This window comes from Oncorhynchus clarkii, chromosome 8 (genome assembly GCF_045791955.1).
Source record: "Oncorhynchus clarkii lewisi isolate Uvic-CL-2024 chromosome 8, UVic_Ocla_1.0, whole genome shotgun sequence".
Classification (NCBI taxonomy): domain Eukaryota; kingdom Metazoa; phylum Chordata; class Actinopteri; order Salmoniformes; family Salmonidae; genus Oncorhynchus; species Oncorhynchus clarkii.
Window position 1 is genome coordinate 22,591,982 of NC_092154.1, and position 17,334 is coordinate 22,609,315.

Below are 17,334 nucleotides of genomic sequence, written 5' to 3' on the forward strand. Positions count from 1 at the left end.
AGTCGGAAGTTTACATACACCTTATCCAAATACATTTAAACTCAGTTTTTCACAATTCCTGACATTTAATCCTAGTACAAATTCCTTGTCTTAGGTCAGTTAGGATCACCACCTTATTTTAAGAATGTGAAATGTCAGAATAATAGTAGAGATAATTATTTATTACAGCTTTTATTTCTTTCATCACATTCCTAGTGGGTCAGAAGTTTACATACACTCAACTAGTATTTGGTAGCATTGCCTTTAAATTGTTTAACTTGGGTCAAACGTTTCGGGTAGTCTTCCACAAGCTTCCCACAATAAGTTGAGTGTATTTTGGCCCATTCCTCCTGACAGAGCTGGTGTAACTGAATCAGGTTTGTAGGCCTCCTTGCTCGCACACGCTTTTTCAGTTCTGCCCACACATTTTCTATAGGACTGAGCTCAGGGCGTTGTGATGGCCACTCCAATACCTTGACTTTGTTGTCCTTAAGCCATTTTGCCACAACTTTGGAAGCCTCCCCCTTTTTCCTCCAAACATAACAATGGTCATTATGGCCAAACAGTTATATTTTTGTTTCATCAGACCAGAGGACATTTCTCCAAAAAGTACCATCTTTGTCCCCATGTGCAGTTGCAAACTGTAGTCTGGCTTTTTAATGGCGGTTTTGGAGAAGTGGCTTCTTCCTTGCTGAGAAGCCTTTCAGGTTATGTCGATATAGGACTCGTTTTACTGTGGATATAGATACTTTTGTACCTGCTTCCTCCAGCATCTTCACATGGTCCTTTGCTGTTGTTCTGGGATTGATTTGCACTTTTCACACCAAAGTACATTCATCTCTAGGAGACAGAACGTGTTTCCTTCCTGAGCGGTATGATGGCTGCGTGGTCCCATGGTGTTTAGACTTGAACACTATTGTTTGCACAGATGAACGTGGTACCTTCAGGCATTTGAAAATGGCTCCCAAGGAACATCTGACTTGTGGAGGTCTACAATTTATTTCTGAGACCTTGGGTGATTTCTTTTGATTTTCCCATGATGTCAAGCAAAGGTAGGCCTTGAAATACATCCACATGTACACCTCCAATTGACTCAAATGGTGTCAGAAGCTTCTAAAGCCATAACATAATTTTCTGGAATTTTCCAAGCTGTTTAAAGGCACAGTCAACTTAGTGTATGTAAAGTTCTGGAATTGTGATGCAGTGAATTATAAGTGAAATAATGTCTGTAAACAATTGTTGGAAAAATGACTTGTGTCATGCACATGTCAAAGTAGATGTCCTAACCGACTTGCCAAAACTATAGTTCGTTAATAAGAAATTTGTGGAGTGGTTGAAAAACGAGTTTTAATGACTCCAACCTAAGTGTTCGTAAACTTCCGACTTCAACTGTACATGTAGTCATCAATCACTATCTATTAACTCACTGATAATACTATCTGGTATTGTAGCCAGACCCACACACTCAGTACTGTGGTCTGGACATGGGGTTAGGATGAGTACCTCTGACATGGGGGTTAGGGTGTGTAGCTCTGAGATGGGGGTTAGGATGTGTACCTCTGAGATTCGTGCAGCCCAGCAGCTCTACCCTCATGACAATCCTCTGGTGCCAGGTTTGAGGGATGATCCGCAGGTAGCGGGCTATGATTGGATTGTGGAAGGTGTTCCTGGTCTGATGCAGACTGTCCTGGTTCCCCTCAAATATCTGACAGGGAGGAAGGGAGAGACGGAGGGAGCGAGGGGGAGGTGGTCGCAAGGTTTAATGGAAGGCATGCATTCTTGTGATTCATCGGCAACATAACACATTGATTACATATAAAGAAATTGTTGTCCAATAACACATACCGAAATGTATATTGTTCCATGATCAGGCAATTCGACATTGGAGTCAGATATTAGATCATTTAATCTGGATTACTCACCATGTATTGTGTGCTGTTGTTCTGTGTGTAAGTCCTCCACCGACTCCTCTCCTTGTGAACTATCTTGAAGCTCCTCACATAGTAGTGATAGTCCAACATAGTAGAGCCAGTCGTGATAATCCCTGGAAAACAAAAAATAGAGAAGGTAAAAACTCTAAATCTCTCTAAAATTTCTATTGTTCAACATTTTTCATCCCCTTTTCTCTGTCTGTCTCCAGGGCAGTGATGTCACCCGTTGGTCAGCCCTGGAATGTGCTGGAACAGGGAAAGGAGACATCACCTCAGAGAGCAGAACAGTCACTGCAACACCAAGGGGAAACCCTCCCAGACATTTGCAGCTCCCAGACAGCCATGATGAGCGTTTTTGTGGCAGATGAGCGCCTGACACAGGGCCAGAACAATATGGCGGCAGACGGGTGACCCACAACATGTCATTACACAGGGCATTGTGGTTCATATGGAGACGCAGTGCAACCTATCATTATAGGAAATGACTGTCATATTTCAAATACAGAATCGCAGACTCTGAAGGTATTTGTTGTTTTCACAGCTAAAATGTACTTTTGTTGCATAAAGAGCAACAGGGGTTTCCAATGCACGACAACAACAGAAATCCAATCTGCCATAATATGAGTATCAGAAAGGCAGGATCCTTAAGGAAAGAAAGGGTTGTATTCTTCAGGCTATAGAGTCTTACGATGGTTGCACAACAACAATTCTACGACAACAGTGCTTCCATTTTCAAGGAACCGCATTCCAATCAAAACGACGTTCCCCTTAGCTCTGGATTTCTGAACCGTCAGACAAAGCTAGACATTCTTCCTTGACTGGAACCCAATGTGTTGTAAAGTAGCATGAAATTAACTTGGGACTTGCTGACTACACACACCACACTCAAAATAAACTATTGCATTGTGCTACAATTAAACAGGCCTTTGAAAGTCACTTTCTTGTTTGTGGAGGAGCAGCAGCACAAAGGGGCATTCTCTCCCTTCATGCGTTACTGAGAACTGGTCTAATACATTAGATTACTGGTCTAATGCTGTGTGTGTGTGTGTGTCTGCGTGTGTACACATGTGCACAGTTTTGCAGTGGTGAGCCATCCAGAGTTAAATCAAAAGAAAGGCCCATTTATAAGAGAAATTACCCCCTTTAAACAACCCCCTGGATCAGATCTCATTCTATCCCTTCTCAGCTTTTTCCGGCAGATGTGTGTGTGTGTGTGTGTGTGTGTGTGTGTGTGTGTGTGTGTGTGTGTGTGTGTGTGTGTGTGTGTGTTGAGCCTTAATCCTATTACCATCCTCTACAGAGGGCTACGAATGGGGGGAAACAGCCAGGCAGGAGAGGGTTAAATCGAAACGCCTGTTTTTAATTGATGCCACGGGGGGAGGAAATTGCCATTGATCCTATAAGACTTGGCCAAGAACACCAAGGCTCCTACTTCATTACAGTTAACTGTAATGTTAACAGTATGCTGAGCATTGAGCAGGCCCAGTAACAAGGGATTGACATTCATCAGGAGAGAGAGATTGGCAACGGTGGAAATCTGTACCAGTAGGCTACAACCAAATCTCGAAATTCCAGATGTGAAAAACGCCTTAAAATAAGCTTAGCCTAGTAAACTAAAAAGGTACAGTGCCTTCAGAAACTATTAATTCACATAAAAATTCTTCAAGCTCTGTCAAATTGCTTGTTGCTCACTGCTAGACAACCAAAAAAGAATGGTTGGAACAAATTGACTTCTTCTCCTCCTCTTTGTCCGTCCGTCCGCGGGGATAAAGAATAGACACAGGGCCGGACTTCCCTTTTGGCACCCTATTCCCTATTTAGTGCGCCATAGGGCTCTGGTCAAAAGTGAATGAGGAATAGGGTGCCATTTCAGACACGGACAGTATTTATCTGAGATGTCAGGACCTGGAGGGAAGGCACCAAGAGGTAAAGCCCCTCCTCCCTTTCAATTTCCAGATTTGTTGCCGTGCAGTATGTTGGTACTTGGCTATCTGCCAAACTCTTCGGTTTTTACTTTTAATATATTTATCAACGTCTTTGTTTTTTTCCCGCTCAACTAAGCGACGGTATGCTTTCGTCGTAAAGCCTTTTTGAAATCGGACACTGTGGTGGGATTAACAACATGTTCATCTTTAAAATGGTGTATAATACTTGTATGTTTGAGGAATTTAAATTATGAGATTTCTGTTGTTTGAATTTGGCGCCCTGCACTTTCACTGGCTGTTGTCAAATCGATCCCGTTAACGGGATTTCATCCGTAAGAAGTTAACCACCTAAACGAGGATCTTTATTTAACCTTGCGTAACACCCTAAAACAAAAAAACATTTGTCACAAGAAATTTGCTCCCTGGTATACAGAAAATACCCGAGCCCTGAAGGAAACTTCCAGAAAATTGGAACGGAAATGGCGCTCCACCAAACTGGAAGTTCTGACTAGCTTGGAAAGACAGTACCGCGCAATATTAAAAAGCCCTCACTGCTGCTCGATCATCCTATTTTTCCAACCTAATGGAAGAGAATAAGAACAATCCAAAAATGTATTTTTGATACTGTCGCAAAGATAACTAAAAAGCAGCATTCAACAAGAGAGGATTGCTTTCACTTCATCAGTGATAAATTCATGAACTTCTTCGAAGAAAAGATCATGATCATTAGAAAGCAAACTACGGACCACTTTGAATCTGCGTATTTCTCCAAAGCTAAGTTGTTCTGAGTCTGCACAGAACTGTCAGGAACTAGGATCAATGGAGACACTCAATCATGTATCTCGAGACATTCATGAAAATAGTCATGGCCTCTAAACCGTCAAGCTGCATTCTGGACCCTATTCCAACGAAACTACTGAAATAGCTGCTTCTTGTGCTTGGCCCTCCTATGTTGAACATAATAAATGGCTCCCTATCCACCGGATGTGTACCAAACTCACTAAAAGTGGAAGTAATAAAGTGTCATGACTCTCCTAGGAGGATCCGAAGGATCAGGTTACAGTGGGTCAGCTCTACAGCGCCCTCTTCCGCAGAGGGGGAGAGGGATGAATTTGGCCTGGTTTTATGACTTAACAACTGGATCATGAATACCTTGCAGAAACTGTCTTTGGGCTCTGCAGTATTGAGAATGGAATGTCTGAGTATTAGATAGACACTTGTCCAAAGATTTAACATCAAAAGGTTGGACATTGAAACAATATTTGTAACATAAATAATGTGGGAAATGGTTGGTGTGTCTCTAACCAATAATCATGTCAAATAAGTTGTTGTTTTGTGATATCATTAAGGACGGTTGAACCAAATAACGGTAACTCTATAAATGTATACGTCCCAGTTATCAGATTTACAACTAAATGTTCTGGAACTTATATGATTACATTTTAAACTATTTGTGAGAAGACTAAATGTGAGACTAAATGTGAATTAGATAATTGTTTTTCCTGCAAAGTTTTACCCAGTCAGTAACCATGACCACGTGAGCACAGACATTATGCCAAAATAGGGAACGCCCCTTTTCCCCCAGAGTGTTTATACAAGGACTCCTAATGAAATTTACATTAGAATGTGTTGAATTGGATGTGTTGAATGTTGAATTGGTTGGAATCTTTAGAGACCAGACAGCGTTGAGCGGTGGCTACACGGCTGGGTAATGGTTTAAAACTAAAGACCAGTATATGTGCAGCGTGAGCTGAATATGTTACGAACTGGTTTATATCGTAATACCCTCTGAAACTCTCTCTTGGAGAAGACTACACAGCAACATTGTCTGCAGCTGTTTATGCACTGTTAGCCTCGGAAACTTTACCAAAGACAAGAGACAAAGAACAATTTCCTCTCACCACTATAGGTGGTGATACCACTACGGGTGGTATTTATTCTAAACAAACTGAGTGAAGGACAAGGCCCGCTGAACACCGCGCGGTACACCTAAGGAAGATCCGTTCTAACAGACACTCCTAGACCAACCTACTACAACTACAAAGGATATGGTGACCTCTGGTGGACAACCAGAGACTTACACAACCAGAGACTTTCTGTCGACTGACTCCCCAGAAAATGGACCCGGGCGGTTTTAAGAGAGAGAGACGACAAAGACATACAAGCATAAATATGTACATTGCTTTTCTAAATCTGAATGAGAGTTTGTTAGGGTGCTAAATATCCATATTTACGATGAGCGTATTATTCAACTGTATGTACAATAGTTGAATTCCTTTGTCTCTCCTTCTACCGTTCTTTCGTTCCCCACCCCCTTTCATTGTGTAACCAGCCGTCATATTGAGTTAGTCCACTAGGGACTTTTCATTACATCATGTTAATAATCAGTGTATAATCTATCCTGTGTGTGTGTGTGTGTGTGTGTGTATTTATTTCTGTGGGATTATTTCATTAGTTAGTAAATAAATAATTAAGCCAATTTGTGTAAACTGATTCATCATGGAGACTAGGGTTCGTGCAGATTTACAGGATATTACGACGTTCAGAATGAGACTGAAATAGGAGCAAATGATTGATGGATGACGGATAGTACTTCTCGTTTAGACTACTGCAATGCTCTACTCTCCGGCTATCCGGATAAAGCAATAAATAAACTTCAGTTAGTGCTAAACATGGCTGCTAGAATCCTGACTAGAACCCCAAAATGTTATCGTATTACTCCAGTACTAGCCTCTCTATAATGGCTTCCTGTTAAGGCTAGGGCTGATTTCAAGGTTTTACAGCTAACCTAAAAAGCATTACATGTTCTTGCTCCTACCTATCTCTCTGATTTAGTCCTGCCGTACATACCTACACGTACGATACGGTCACAAGATGCAAGCCTTATTATTGTCCCTAGAATTTCTAAGCAAACAGCTGGAGGCAGGGCTTTCTCCTATAGATTTAAATTTTAATGGAATAATCTGCCTATCCATGTGAGAGATGCAGGCTCGGTCTCGACATTTACGTTTTTACTGAAGACTCATCTCTTCAGTAGGTCCTATGATCGAGTGTAGTCTGGCCCAGAGGTGCGAAGGTGAGCGGCAAGACACTGGAGCAAAGAATTGCCCTTGCTGTCTCTGCCTGGCCGGCTCCCTTGTCACCACTGGGATTCTCTGCCTCTGACCCTACTACGGGGGCTGAGTCACTGGCTTACTAGTGCTCTTCCATGCCGTTCCTAAGAGGGGTGCGTCACTTGAGTGGGTTGAGTCACAGACGTGCTCTTCCTGTCTGGTTTTGCGTCTCCCCCCCCCAGCTCGTGCTGTGGAGGAGATCTTCGTGGGCTATACTCAGTCTTGTCTCAGGATAGTAAGTTGGTGGTCTGTTGATATCCCTCTAGCGGTGTGGGGGCTGTGCTTTTGCAAAGTGGGTGGGGTTATATCCTGCCTGGTTGGCCCTGTCTAGGGGTATCGTCGGATGGGGCCACAGTGTCCCCCGACCCACCCCTGTCTCAGTCTCCAGTGTCTATGCTGGAATAATCTATGTGCCGGGGGGCTAGGGTCAGTCTGTTATGTGGTGTAATTATCCTGTCCTATCTGGTGTCTTGTGTGAATACGCTCCCTTTTATTCTCTCACTCTACATCCCCTTCCGGAGGCCTAAGGACTACCTGGCCTGAAGACTCCTGGTTGTCCCCAGTCCACCTGGTCGTGCTGCTGCTCCAGTTTCAACTGTTCTGCCTGCGGCTAGGGAACCCTGACCTGTTCACTGGACGTGCTACCTTGTCCCGGACCTGCTGTTTTCGACTCTCTCTCTACCGCACCTGCTGTCTCGACCTCTGAATGCTCGGCTATGAAAAGCCAAATGACATTTACTGAGGTACTGACCTGTTGCACCCTCTACCACCACTGTGATTATTATTTGACCCTGTTGGTCATCTATGAACGTTTGAACCTCTTGAAGAACAATCTGGCCTTAAATGGCCATGTACTCTTAAATCGCTTGCTGTTTGAGGTTTTAGGCTGCGTTTCTGTATAGCACTTTGTGACATCTGCTGATGTAAAAAGGACTTCATAAATACATTTGATTGAAAATTTGATAGATTTGGCCGTGTGTTTTAGGTTACTGTCCTGCTGAAAGGTGAAGTCATCTCCCAATGTCTGATGGAAAGCAGGCTGAACCAGGTTTTCCTCTAGGATTTTTCCTGTGCTTAGCTCCATTCCATTTATTTTATATCCAGAAAAACTCCCCAGTCTTTAACGATTACAAGCATACCTATAACATGATAAAGCCACCACTATGCTTGAAAATATAGAGAGTGGTACTCAGTAATGTGTTGTATTGGATTTGCCCCTAACATAACACTTTGTATTCAGGACAAGTGAATTGCTTTGCCATATTTGATGCACTTTTACTTTAGTGCCTTGTTGCAAACAGGATTCATGTTTTGAAATATTTGTATTCTTTACAGGCTTCCTTCTTTTCACTCTGTCATTAAGGTTAGTATTGTGGAGTAACTACAATGTTGTTGATCCATCCTCAGTTTTCTCCTATCACAACCTTTTAACTCGAAGTTCTTTAAAGTCACCATTGGCCTCATGGTGAAATCCCTAAGCGGTTTCCTTCCTCTCTGGCAACTGACTAAGGAAGGATGCCCACATCTTTGTAGTGACTGGATGTATTGACACACCATCCAAAGTGTAATTAATAACTTCACCATGATCAAAGGGATATTCAATGTCTGCTTTTTTATTTTTACTCATCTAACAATAGGTGCCGTTCTTTGCGAGGCAATGGAAAACCTCCCTGGTCTTTGTGGTTCAATCTATGTTTGGAATTCATTGTTCGACTGAGGGAACTTACAGATAATTGTATGTGGCACACAGAGTGAGTACATGTAACTTAATATGTGACTTGTTAAGCACATTTTTACTCTTGAACTTATTTAGGCTTGCCATTACAAAGGGGTTGAATACATTTCAGCTTTTAATTTGTAATTCATTTGTAAACATTTCGAAAAACATAATTCCACTTTGATATTACAGGGTTGTGTGTAGGCCAGTGGCCCAACAAATCTCAATTTAATCAATGTGGAAAATGTCAAGGGGTGTGAATACTTTCTGAAGGCACTGTAAGTACAGCAATATGGGGATCCAAATAAATGAATAAGCCCTGAGGTGCTACTTAGCTTCTATTTGTAGAGTCAGGTAGAGAGGAGTTTTGGAAGCTTTATGTTTGAGAGCATGTTCCCCTGAGTAGGGCTCTTATCTCACCTGTGATCCTTTTCTTCTCCCCCAGGTCCAGCTGGAGCCACTGCAGGCTGTCGTTCTGATCTGCAGCCCAGGTGCAGCCCCTTGATCCTGGGTCAGCCTGGGAGCTGTTGGGCGCCCAATCAGACTGACAACCCATCGCTTCTCCCCACGAACTGGCACTAACAGACACATGCTGCAACACTGACTGGTTCTTACAGTCTAGAAAACAACAACAGAAGAAAAAGTAAAAAACAACAATTCTGCTGCTCTAACTGAATAAGATTTTACCCAAATATTCCCACTACTTCCTCTGCCCTCTGTTCTATTGGCAAATGTATAATCACTGGAGAACAAACGGGAAGAGCTCAGTTCGAGACTCCTATCAACGGGATATGAAGAACTGTAATATACTATGTTTCTCTGAAACTTGGCTGAACAAGAACATGGATAATATTCTAGCTCTTTTTTTCTATGCATCAGCAGAATAGAACGGCAGCGTTGGGTAAGCTCAAGGGGGGTGGAGTGTGTCTCTTTGTCAACAACAGCTGGTGTTCAATCTCTAATATTAAGGAAGTCTCAATGTTCTGCTCACCTGAGTTAGAATACCTCATGATAGGCTGTAAACCATACTATTCACCAAGAGAGTTTTCATCCAGATTTTTCGTAGTTGTTTATTTACCACCACAAACCGTTGTTGGCACTAAGACCACACTCAACAAGTTGTATAGGGCCATAGGCAAACAAGAAAATCGCTCCTAGTGGCCAGTGATTTAATGCAGGAAAACTAAAATCCGTTTCCCCTCATTTCTGTCACCTGTGCAACTAGAGGCAAAAAAAAAACTCCTAGATCACCTTTACTCCACACAGAGACGCATACACAGCTCTCGCTCACCCTCCATTTGGCAAATCTGACCATAACTTTATTCTCACGATTCCTGCTTTCAAACAAAAACCCAAACAGGAAGTATCAGCGAATGCTATGCTGCAGGATTGATGTGCTAGCACAGACTGGAATATGTTCCGGGACTCATCTGATGGCATTGAGGAGTTTACCACATCAGTCACCGGCTTCATTAATAAGTGCATCGACGATATCGCCCCCACAGGAGACATCCTGTCAGAACAGTCCCAGGAGCAACTAGTCTGACTAAATCCGTTAAACTCTGCAACCAACTAAAACCCTATGTAAAGTAGATATGACTCTTGTCCTCCTCACCATTCCAACATAATGAGAGAGTGAAGCTTTGAGGAAAGTCAATAAGGAGCTAGTCTTAATTAAAGTGCGGGACAGTGTTGATGAGGTCCTGAAAAGTCCAGACTAGGGAACATACAGTATATGTCAGACATGTCATGGCATCATTTGTCAATTTGTCATGTGAGCATTGATGCTGTCTGAGTTGATCGGAGAGCAAAGAGAGTGAGAGTGTCTACAAGAAACATGACAACTGTAAATTGGGAATGAGACACATTTTACATCACAACTTACAGTATTTGAAAATGTGTATTGTTGTCCAGAGTAACTGAGAGTAAATAAGCCTAATAAGTGCAGTCTGTCTTCTGACACAGCTGTTGTACCGTCAAGTGTCTGAACACATCTGTACTGTGACACCAACAGTTGATTTGTGAGCTTTCCCAGGCCTGCCTGCCTGTGATATAGATAGCCAGAACCTCCACAGTTATAGCCGACTGACTGGATGAAACTGTGCCAGAATGCAAACAGCTGTATGAAAATATCACACAGACAAGAGATACAGGGTTCCCACGCTTCACACCAAGATAAGGTGTGACTACACCAGCTATCATTTTCCAAACCAGATCTTTTACCCCGTTTGACTGTCAATTACTTCCTTTTTCAACAACTATCAGTAAGTCATCAGAAATCCTGGCATAAAATGTTTAATTTAGTAAGTGGTAGGCTTTGATACATTCCTTCCTGGTGAAAATGCAGCACATTTTATTACGTGATAAAGACAATGGCCTCAGAAACTGTAGTTTTAGAAACAACCATTTAAGAGCATAAAAACAGTAGAGAAAGAGAACAAAACAAATGTTACCATTAATGAGGAACGTGAAGAGCGCTTCGGACAAAGAGCCGCTGGAAGAAGAAAAATAATATCCATCAATGGCGGACCGTTAGCGTCAACGATTACAATTACAGTGATAGATTGAGGGCCTGCCATTGTGGAGAGCCTGCCATTGTGGAGGATCACCCATTGTGGCCACAAAGAAGCATCACCAGATTGTGTCCCCCCCCCCTATTTCTCTTCCCAAATCAGCCTTCACCAAGAACCCTGTGCTTCGTTTCCCCTACCCTTCCCTGTGTAGTCTCTTCTCTCCTAGTGCCCTATAGCTGGGGGATAAAGCTGAACACATTAAGACACCAGGATTGATGTTAATTACAGTGGCTAGTTGGGAGAATTTTATATTTCTCCACCATCACTCAACGATCTATCATTTTCACCAGCTTCCTGGATCAGATTTATTTTTTCTTTGAACAGTTCAGAAAAGCAGACGTGGTGGTTAAATTATATTTATGGGCGATAAGAGGTGTGTCAAAGTACAAAAGATCAAACACTTTAACGTGGGTACTGACTTTCACCTGCACCTGGGAGTGTCGAAATGATCTATTATCTAACAGTCAAAAATAAACGGTTCCTACTACAACATGAATAAAAACATACACAGGTATCCATCTTGGTTTGAGCTGATCCATTTCCAATAACAGTGTCATTATCAAACCAGATATAGATCCTTTCTTCCAAATTGGACAGAGACTGGGTCAGGGGACTGTTACATCATCAAGGTCAGCCATCCTGGGTAGTGGGAAGCATGGTGCATTGTCAGAGTAAATATTGTTCATGTCTTAATCCAGCAGAATCCAATTAGGAAGTCAAGTTCAATCAAACTTGTATTATCACAACTGCTTAACAGCATCCAATCCTTGCTGCATTTTATACACACTGTTGGAGTGTTAGTTAACTTCATGTTCTAACACAACCCAAGTATTCATCCCCTTCAGCAAAGGCCAAGTCTTTGGAGAATTAGACTTGTATTAGGCTGGGGTTGTCCATTTATAGCACAGCTCTTTTTCAGAAGAAAGTTCTTTCAGGAGCCAGAGAACAACACTGAACATATTCAATTCAGCAGTGCATGTTCAGCCAGTGAATGCAATGAAGAAAATGTGTAAAGACCCCATGCATGTTTCCTTTGTATAGAATATGTTTGCAAAGCTCGTGCAATGTTGTTACATGGCTATAAAGAAAATGTGAGTGTACAATATGTTAATACACAGGTTCAGTAGGACAAAATGTTTATGTACTGCTACAATTAAGATTTATTTGCTACACATAATAAGAGTTCACATTTACACATTTAGAAAGTGATTGATTGATGTGCAGTGCTCAATATGTGTAGAGGGCAAATCAATACAGGGTAATATTTGAAAACCGAACCTATATATTTCAAAATGTCACAATTTGATTTGCTATCACTGCACCAATGCATTCACATAGCTAGGCTTAGGGGTTCTGAAGCCTATTTGATATGAACGACTTATCACGTTAGGTTTGCATGCATTACTTCAAAATGACAAAATCCTCCTCCCCCACTGAACATTAAGGACAGCTTGAGTGATGGCCATTTCTTTAAGAATCAAATCAAATTATTTCAAGCCCCTTCGCCTTCACTCTGCTGTCATCATATTAGTGATGCATCACTGTGTTACATGTATACAAACTGACTATACAACTACAAGCTTTAGTCAATTATGACTGATGGACACTATTATTCTCTCTTCCCCCACCTCAGAACTCCATCATACATCTCTATGAAGGGAGAGATGTCCCCCTTGCCAGGCAAGACTGACTGTCTCTGACATTTGTGAGAAGCCAGCTAATCTATCATCACAATGCAGGAATGCTAGCAAGCCTGATTAATCCGGTTTCTACCTAGGTAAACCTGGCCAAGGTCTGGGGCAGCAGACATTTATTTAGGACTCGAAGCAGAGATGACATAAAAAATAAGAGTTGTCCCATTATGCAGGTTTATGCTCCTCTTATGAGAGTTGTTATCAACAACTTCCATCAGACTGTTAAAAAGATCAATCCTAAACCAGTGGCTAATGTTTGTGGACACCAATTGGTACCTCTGCTTACAGAAACCTATAGTGCTGTGAAGGGCAACATGTGAGGCCTAACATTCAAGTCTACTGCTGTTGTGCTGCCCATCCTCTGAGTCATGGCCTGTAAATTCCCCAGTACTCACTCTTTGGATTGGATCCCATTGGCTCTGGTGGCGTGGTAGTGACTCAGGCCTTTGTGGGTCTCCACGGATACCCAGCCTCCTAACTCATCCAGGATAACCCCTGCATGGACGGCAGCCTTACACAGCACAGACGTCTGAAACAACAGAGAGATATAATATATTAGACATACAGAACTGAGGTCTGAAACCACAGAGACCACAGGTGTGATATAGAGAAAGACAAACACATCATAGAGGTCTGGAACAAGAGACAGATATGCTATAACAGACAATCACAGCTCAGATAACAACCAGGGCTAAACACAGAGAAGGTGGGAGAAGTGTAAAACTCCAGACACCCTCGTAATGGAAGTCTGAGCTAGCCAAACTGTGTGTGGTGCTACCATTCAATAAACATTTCACCAAGAGAGTGTGGGCCACGAAATACATACATAAAACTTGGACTTTCAACAAAAGTGAATGAGCTTGGACTACTGCTTCCATCAGTGCACCATTCCTCTCATGTCTGAGGTTCCCTTCAACATGGCACATAGGAGAGCAGTGCAGCTCCCCGTCATTCATCTGTGTCAGCAGTGGGAGCGCAGGCATCTCATCCCAAATTAAAATCTCATGACATGGAGCCACAGTAGACGCTAATCTAAAATAAGCCCCATGCATTCTCAATCACTTCACACTTCATTTACACATGGGAAAAAAAGGCACATTGTGATTGCATTCAGGGTCAATATTTACAGTAATTGCAGCTGTAGGAGGAATGTCAAACATACTTCTCTGTGGTGCATTACTTAGGAAAGCAGTACTTTGTCACATAACATTCAGTACCTTTGGAATAGCTAGATGCCTACCTCTCAGAGATTGCCCCACCCTGCTGCTGGAATGAAGGGCTGGGACAGGTTAAAAGGAGCTCTTTGATGGATAAAAACAGGCATTTCCTCCACAAGACAACGTGAAATGCCTTACAATTAACATGGAAATCACTGGAGTGCTGTAAAAATGAACCGTAGCTCTGCTGATAAAAATTATCCATAAAGTCCATCAAGGATCTATTGAAACAAGCACTCAAACACTAATATAGGTGAAAAATGAATCTGAAAAAGTATTGTTGTTCAAACATGATGAAAAAGACTAAAAGAAATATAAATATATAATCTAACTTCAACATGGAGACAAGGTAAAAGCTCAGTGTAAAAATCAGTTACGTCTCATTTCAGCCTGCAGCTATTTCCTCCCTTTCCCTGTAAAAAGCCATTACAGACTGGCTGTTATAGGTGAGCACTATTCTCCTCTGAGTGGGGGAGGGAGGGGAGGGGGAGAGGCTGCTCGACAGCTCCATGGTACAGATCGGGGGCCAGTGGCTGGGGCCCTGAGGAGCTGCTTTACAGAGGCCTGGCTGCCGCTTATCTGGACTAACAGCTGCTCTTGGGTCAGATTTAACTGTCTCATTATTATTACTCTGATCATTTATACACTGCCGGGTGGGCCGACTACCACACCGTAAATACATTGAACTCTGCCCTGCCTGTCTGTCAGCCGGTGGAGCAGATGGATAGGCTCTGGTAGTTTGTATATCATGGCCCCAGTCAGAGTTATGGCTAGAGACTAATCATGGACTGTTGCTGGAGCAGGGCTGGGTTCAAGGCTGGTGCTACTGCTACTAGTAGGAGCGTATTAGACTAGATAATGGCTTGACTACATCAGCCAAAGACCGTCTGGTTCTAACTGAGATTGTCCATGTGTCCTGCCTCTGTTAACCTCCTTGTCTAAACCTCTGCAGACTATTTCATCTTAGCAGCAGGGGGTGAAATACTACAGAATAGGAGAGGAACTATCAAAATGTCACTTACTTCCCTGCTGTCACTTACTTCCCTGCTGTTATTTCCCAAGGGTCAAAAGCACTAACTAAGTAGACCTTTCAACCAACAAAATATGTTGCTAAATTATTAATTCACTTAGTGCTTATTAACACTGAATGATGACATATGGTATGATAACCACATTAATTACAGATGCACAGTGTATCAAATACATAGCCACAATGTGTAGGTCTTGTATGGTTGTAATAAATACACTCTGAGGAAACATTAATGCCATACTACAAACCGCCCAGAAGTCATTCAGACTGTTGTGTTGGTCTAAATGCTAATGAGTGTGTCTATTGAATGGGTGCAGTGGACAGATAAACACCTTCTGTTCCACAGGCATCATCTCCTCATAATCTAGGCCCTCCACCAAACCCTCCCTATACAATAGCCTGCGCGGACTAATCAATCGCTCTGGCCCAGTCTCTCCCAAATGGCATCCTATTCCCTATATAGTGCACTACTTTTAACCAGATCCCTATGGGTCCTGTTCAAGAGTAGTGCACTATAAAGGGAATAGGGTGCCATTTGGGATGCACACCAAGCCCTCGGCACACGCCAAGCCCTCAATGCTCATCCTTCTTCCCAGCAGACGGGTGGAGCGTTGAGAAGTTCTCTGTTGTTGTGCTCCTCCAGGCCTATTGTTGTGGGGCTGGGGCTCCCTGCTGTGCTTCCTAAGCCTGGAGCTGTCTGTCACACTCACCGCCTGGCCGGTGGGCGGCCGCATTAATAGCCCTGATCGAACCCCAGAGAGAGCAAAACCTCAGGAGGCTTGGAAAGTCCCTGGTCTGGAAAGACCCTCTCTTTTTAGATACTGAACGGGTGGGTAGCAGAGCCAGAGGACCACTGGGATTGACCCATCCAGGTGACCCACATGAAATGCATCCTGAGCCCCATAGAGAGGAGGACTAGCATAACTACAGTTCTGGAGTATTTTGGTGAATACAGCGACCAGAATCTTCTCACAGAGCTTAGTCTATATGCGTGTTTGGCTGTTCACCTCAGAGTGTTAGACATCTTATGGTATTACACATTAGCTACTATTCCCAGGTATTACAATGAAACAGCCTTACAAAGAGAGGTAGACATCTCTAGCTCTAACTGTGTGTAATGAGCCCAAAGCATTCTACAGTACACAAGCCCTAAGACAAAGCAGACCGAGTTACACACAAACACTCACACAGCCCAACTGGACCAGGCTTTACAGTTGCCTTGCCCCTGTGGTTTGGCTGCCCTGTGATGCAACCTAACAGCAAAGCACAGCTCTGCTGCTGAGTCAAAATGCACCACAGTTACATAAACAGATGACCCATCCAATATACCTCCACAATCACTTTATGTGTGTTCCACAACAGCAGCCAGACAAAAGCACCAGCAACGACTGGCTAGCCCGGGGACAACTTCTCACGTCCAGCTTCTGGTGTGTCTGTTTCTGCGCCTAACAAGGGCCCATTCAGACCTAGTACTACTTGAAGCACCTATGGGCTGAGGTGCTCCAAGTGGTGCCTCAGAACAGTCGTGTTCCTCTGACAGGACAATGTAATCAAGGGTAAACAAACAAGTGATTGGCTGGCTGCTTCAGGGGACTAGAACCTGTTAGGACAGAACTGCTGCCAAGGCTTCCAACAACACAACGATGCCTCGTAAATACCTACTCTGCAAACCAACATCTGTGGTTAAAAACTTTCCCCAGGGGGGAGGCAGAGACCAAACAGCATTTCTGTCCTCTTTATAAACCTGGAAAAAAGACAGAGAATAGGCTACCTTTGAGAAGGACTACACTTTTACTTACATGCCTGTAACCCTGGGAAATGTCCCCGGATATGTCACCTGCCACTGCTTTGCATCCTGCCGGACAGTACTTCCTGTGAGGATAGACAACAATAGAACACACTTGTTGACAACGCATTGGCCCCATCCTGTCAATTTCCCCAGATGGACACGGTTCAGTGGAGTGGTAAATAATCACTTCACACCAGACACGGTCTCTGCTTACACCATCAACATTACTACACTCTAATGGGACAAAATGGACTTAATGGAGACGTATAAGATACTTGAATCTAAATTGTTTATATATACAGTTGAAGTCAGATGTTTACATACACCTTAGCCAAATACATTTAAACTCAGTTTTTCACAATTCCT

The 17,334-nt window shown here is 42.9% G+C and overlaps 1 protein-coding gene across 1 annotated transcript in view; it reads right to left on the bottom strand.

The window, feature by feature from the left end:
* The window catches only part of LOC139415112 (discoidin, CUB and LCCL domain-containing protein 1-like), a 43,845-nt gene that overhangs the window by 10,910 nt on the left and 15,601 nt on the right, over positions 1–17,334 (bottom strand). Inside the window, exons 5-10 of the mRNA XM_071162934.1 lie at positions 16,979–17,051; positions 13,328–13,461; positions 11,119–11,159; positions 9,086–9,283; positions 1,902–2,023; positions 1,537–1,684 (exon numbers count right to left, since the gene is read on the bottom strand). Of these exons, the coding sequence (XP_071019035.1) occupies positions 1,537–1,684; positions 1,902–2,023; positions 9,086–9,283; positions 11,119–11,159; positions 13,328–13,461; positions 16,979–17,051 (716 nt within the window). The remainder of the gene's footprint in view (positions 1–1,536; positions 1,685–1,901; positions 2,024–9,085; positions 9,284–11,118; positions 11,160–13,327; positions 13,462–16,978; positions 17,052–17,334) is intronic.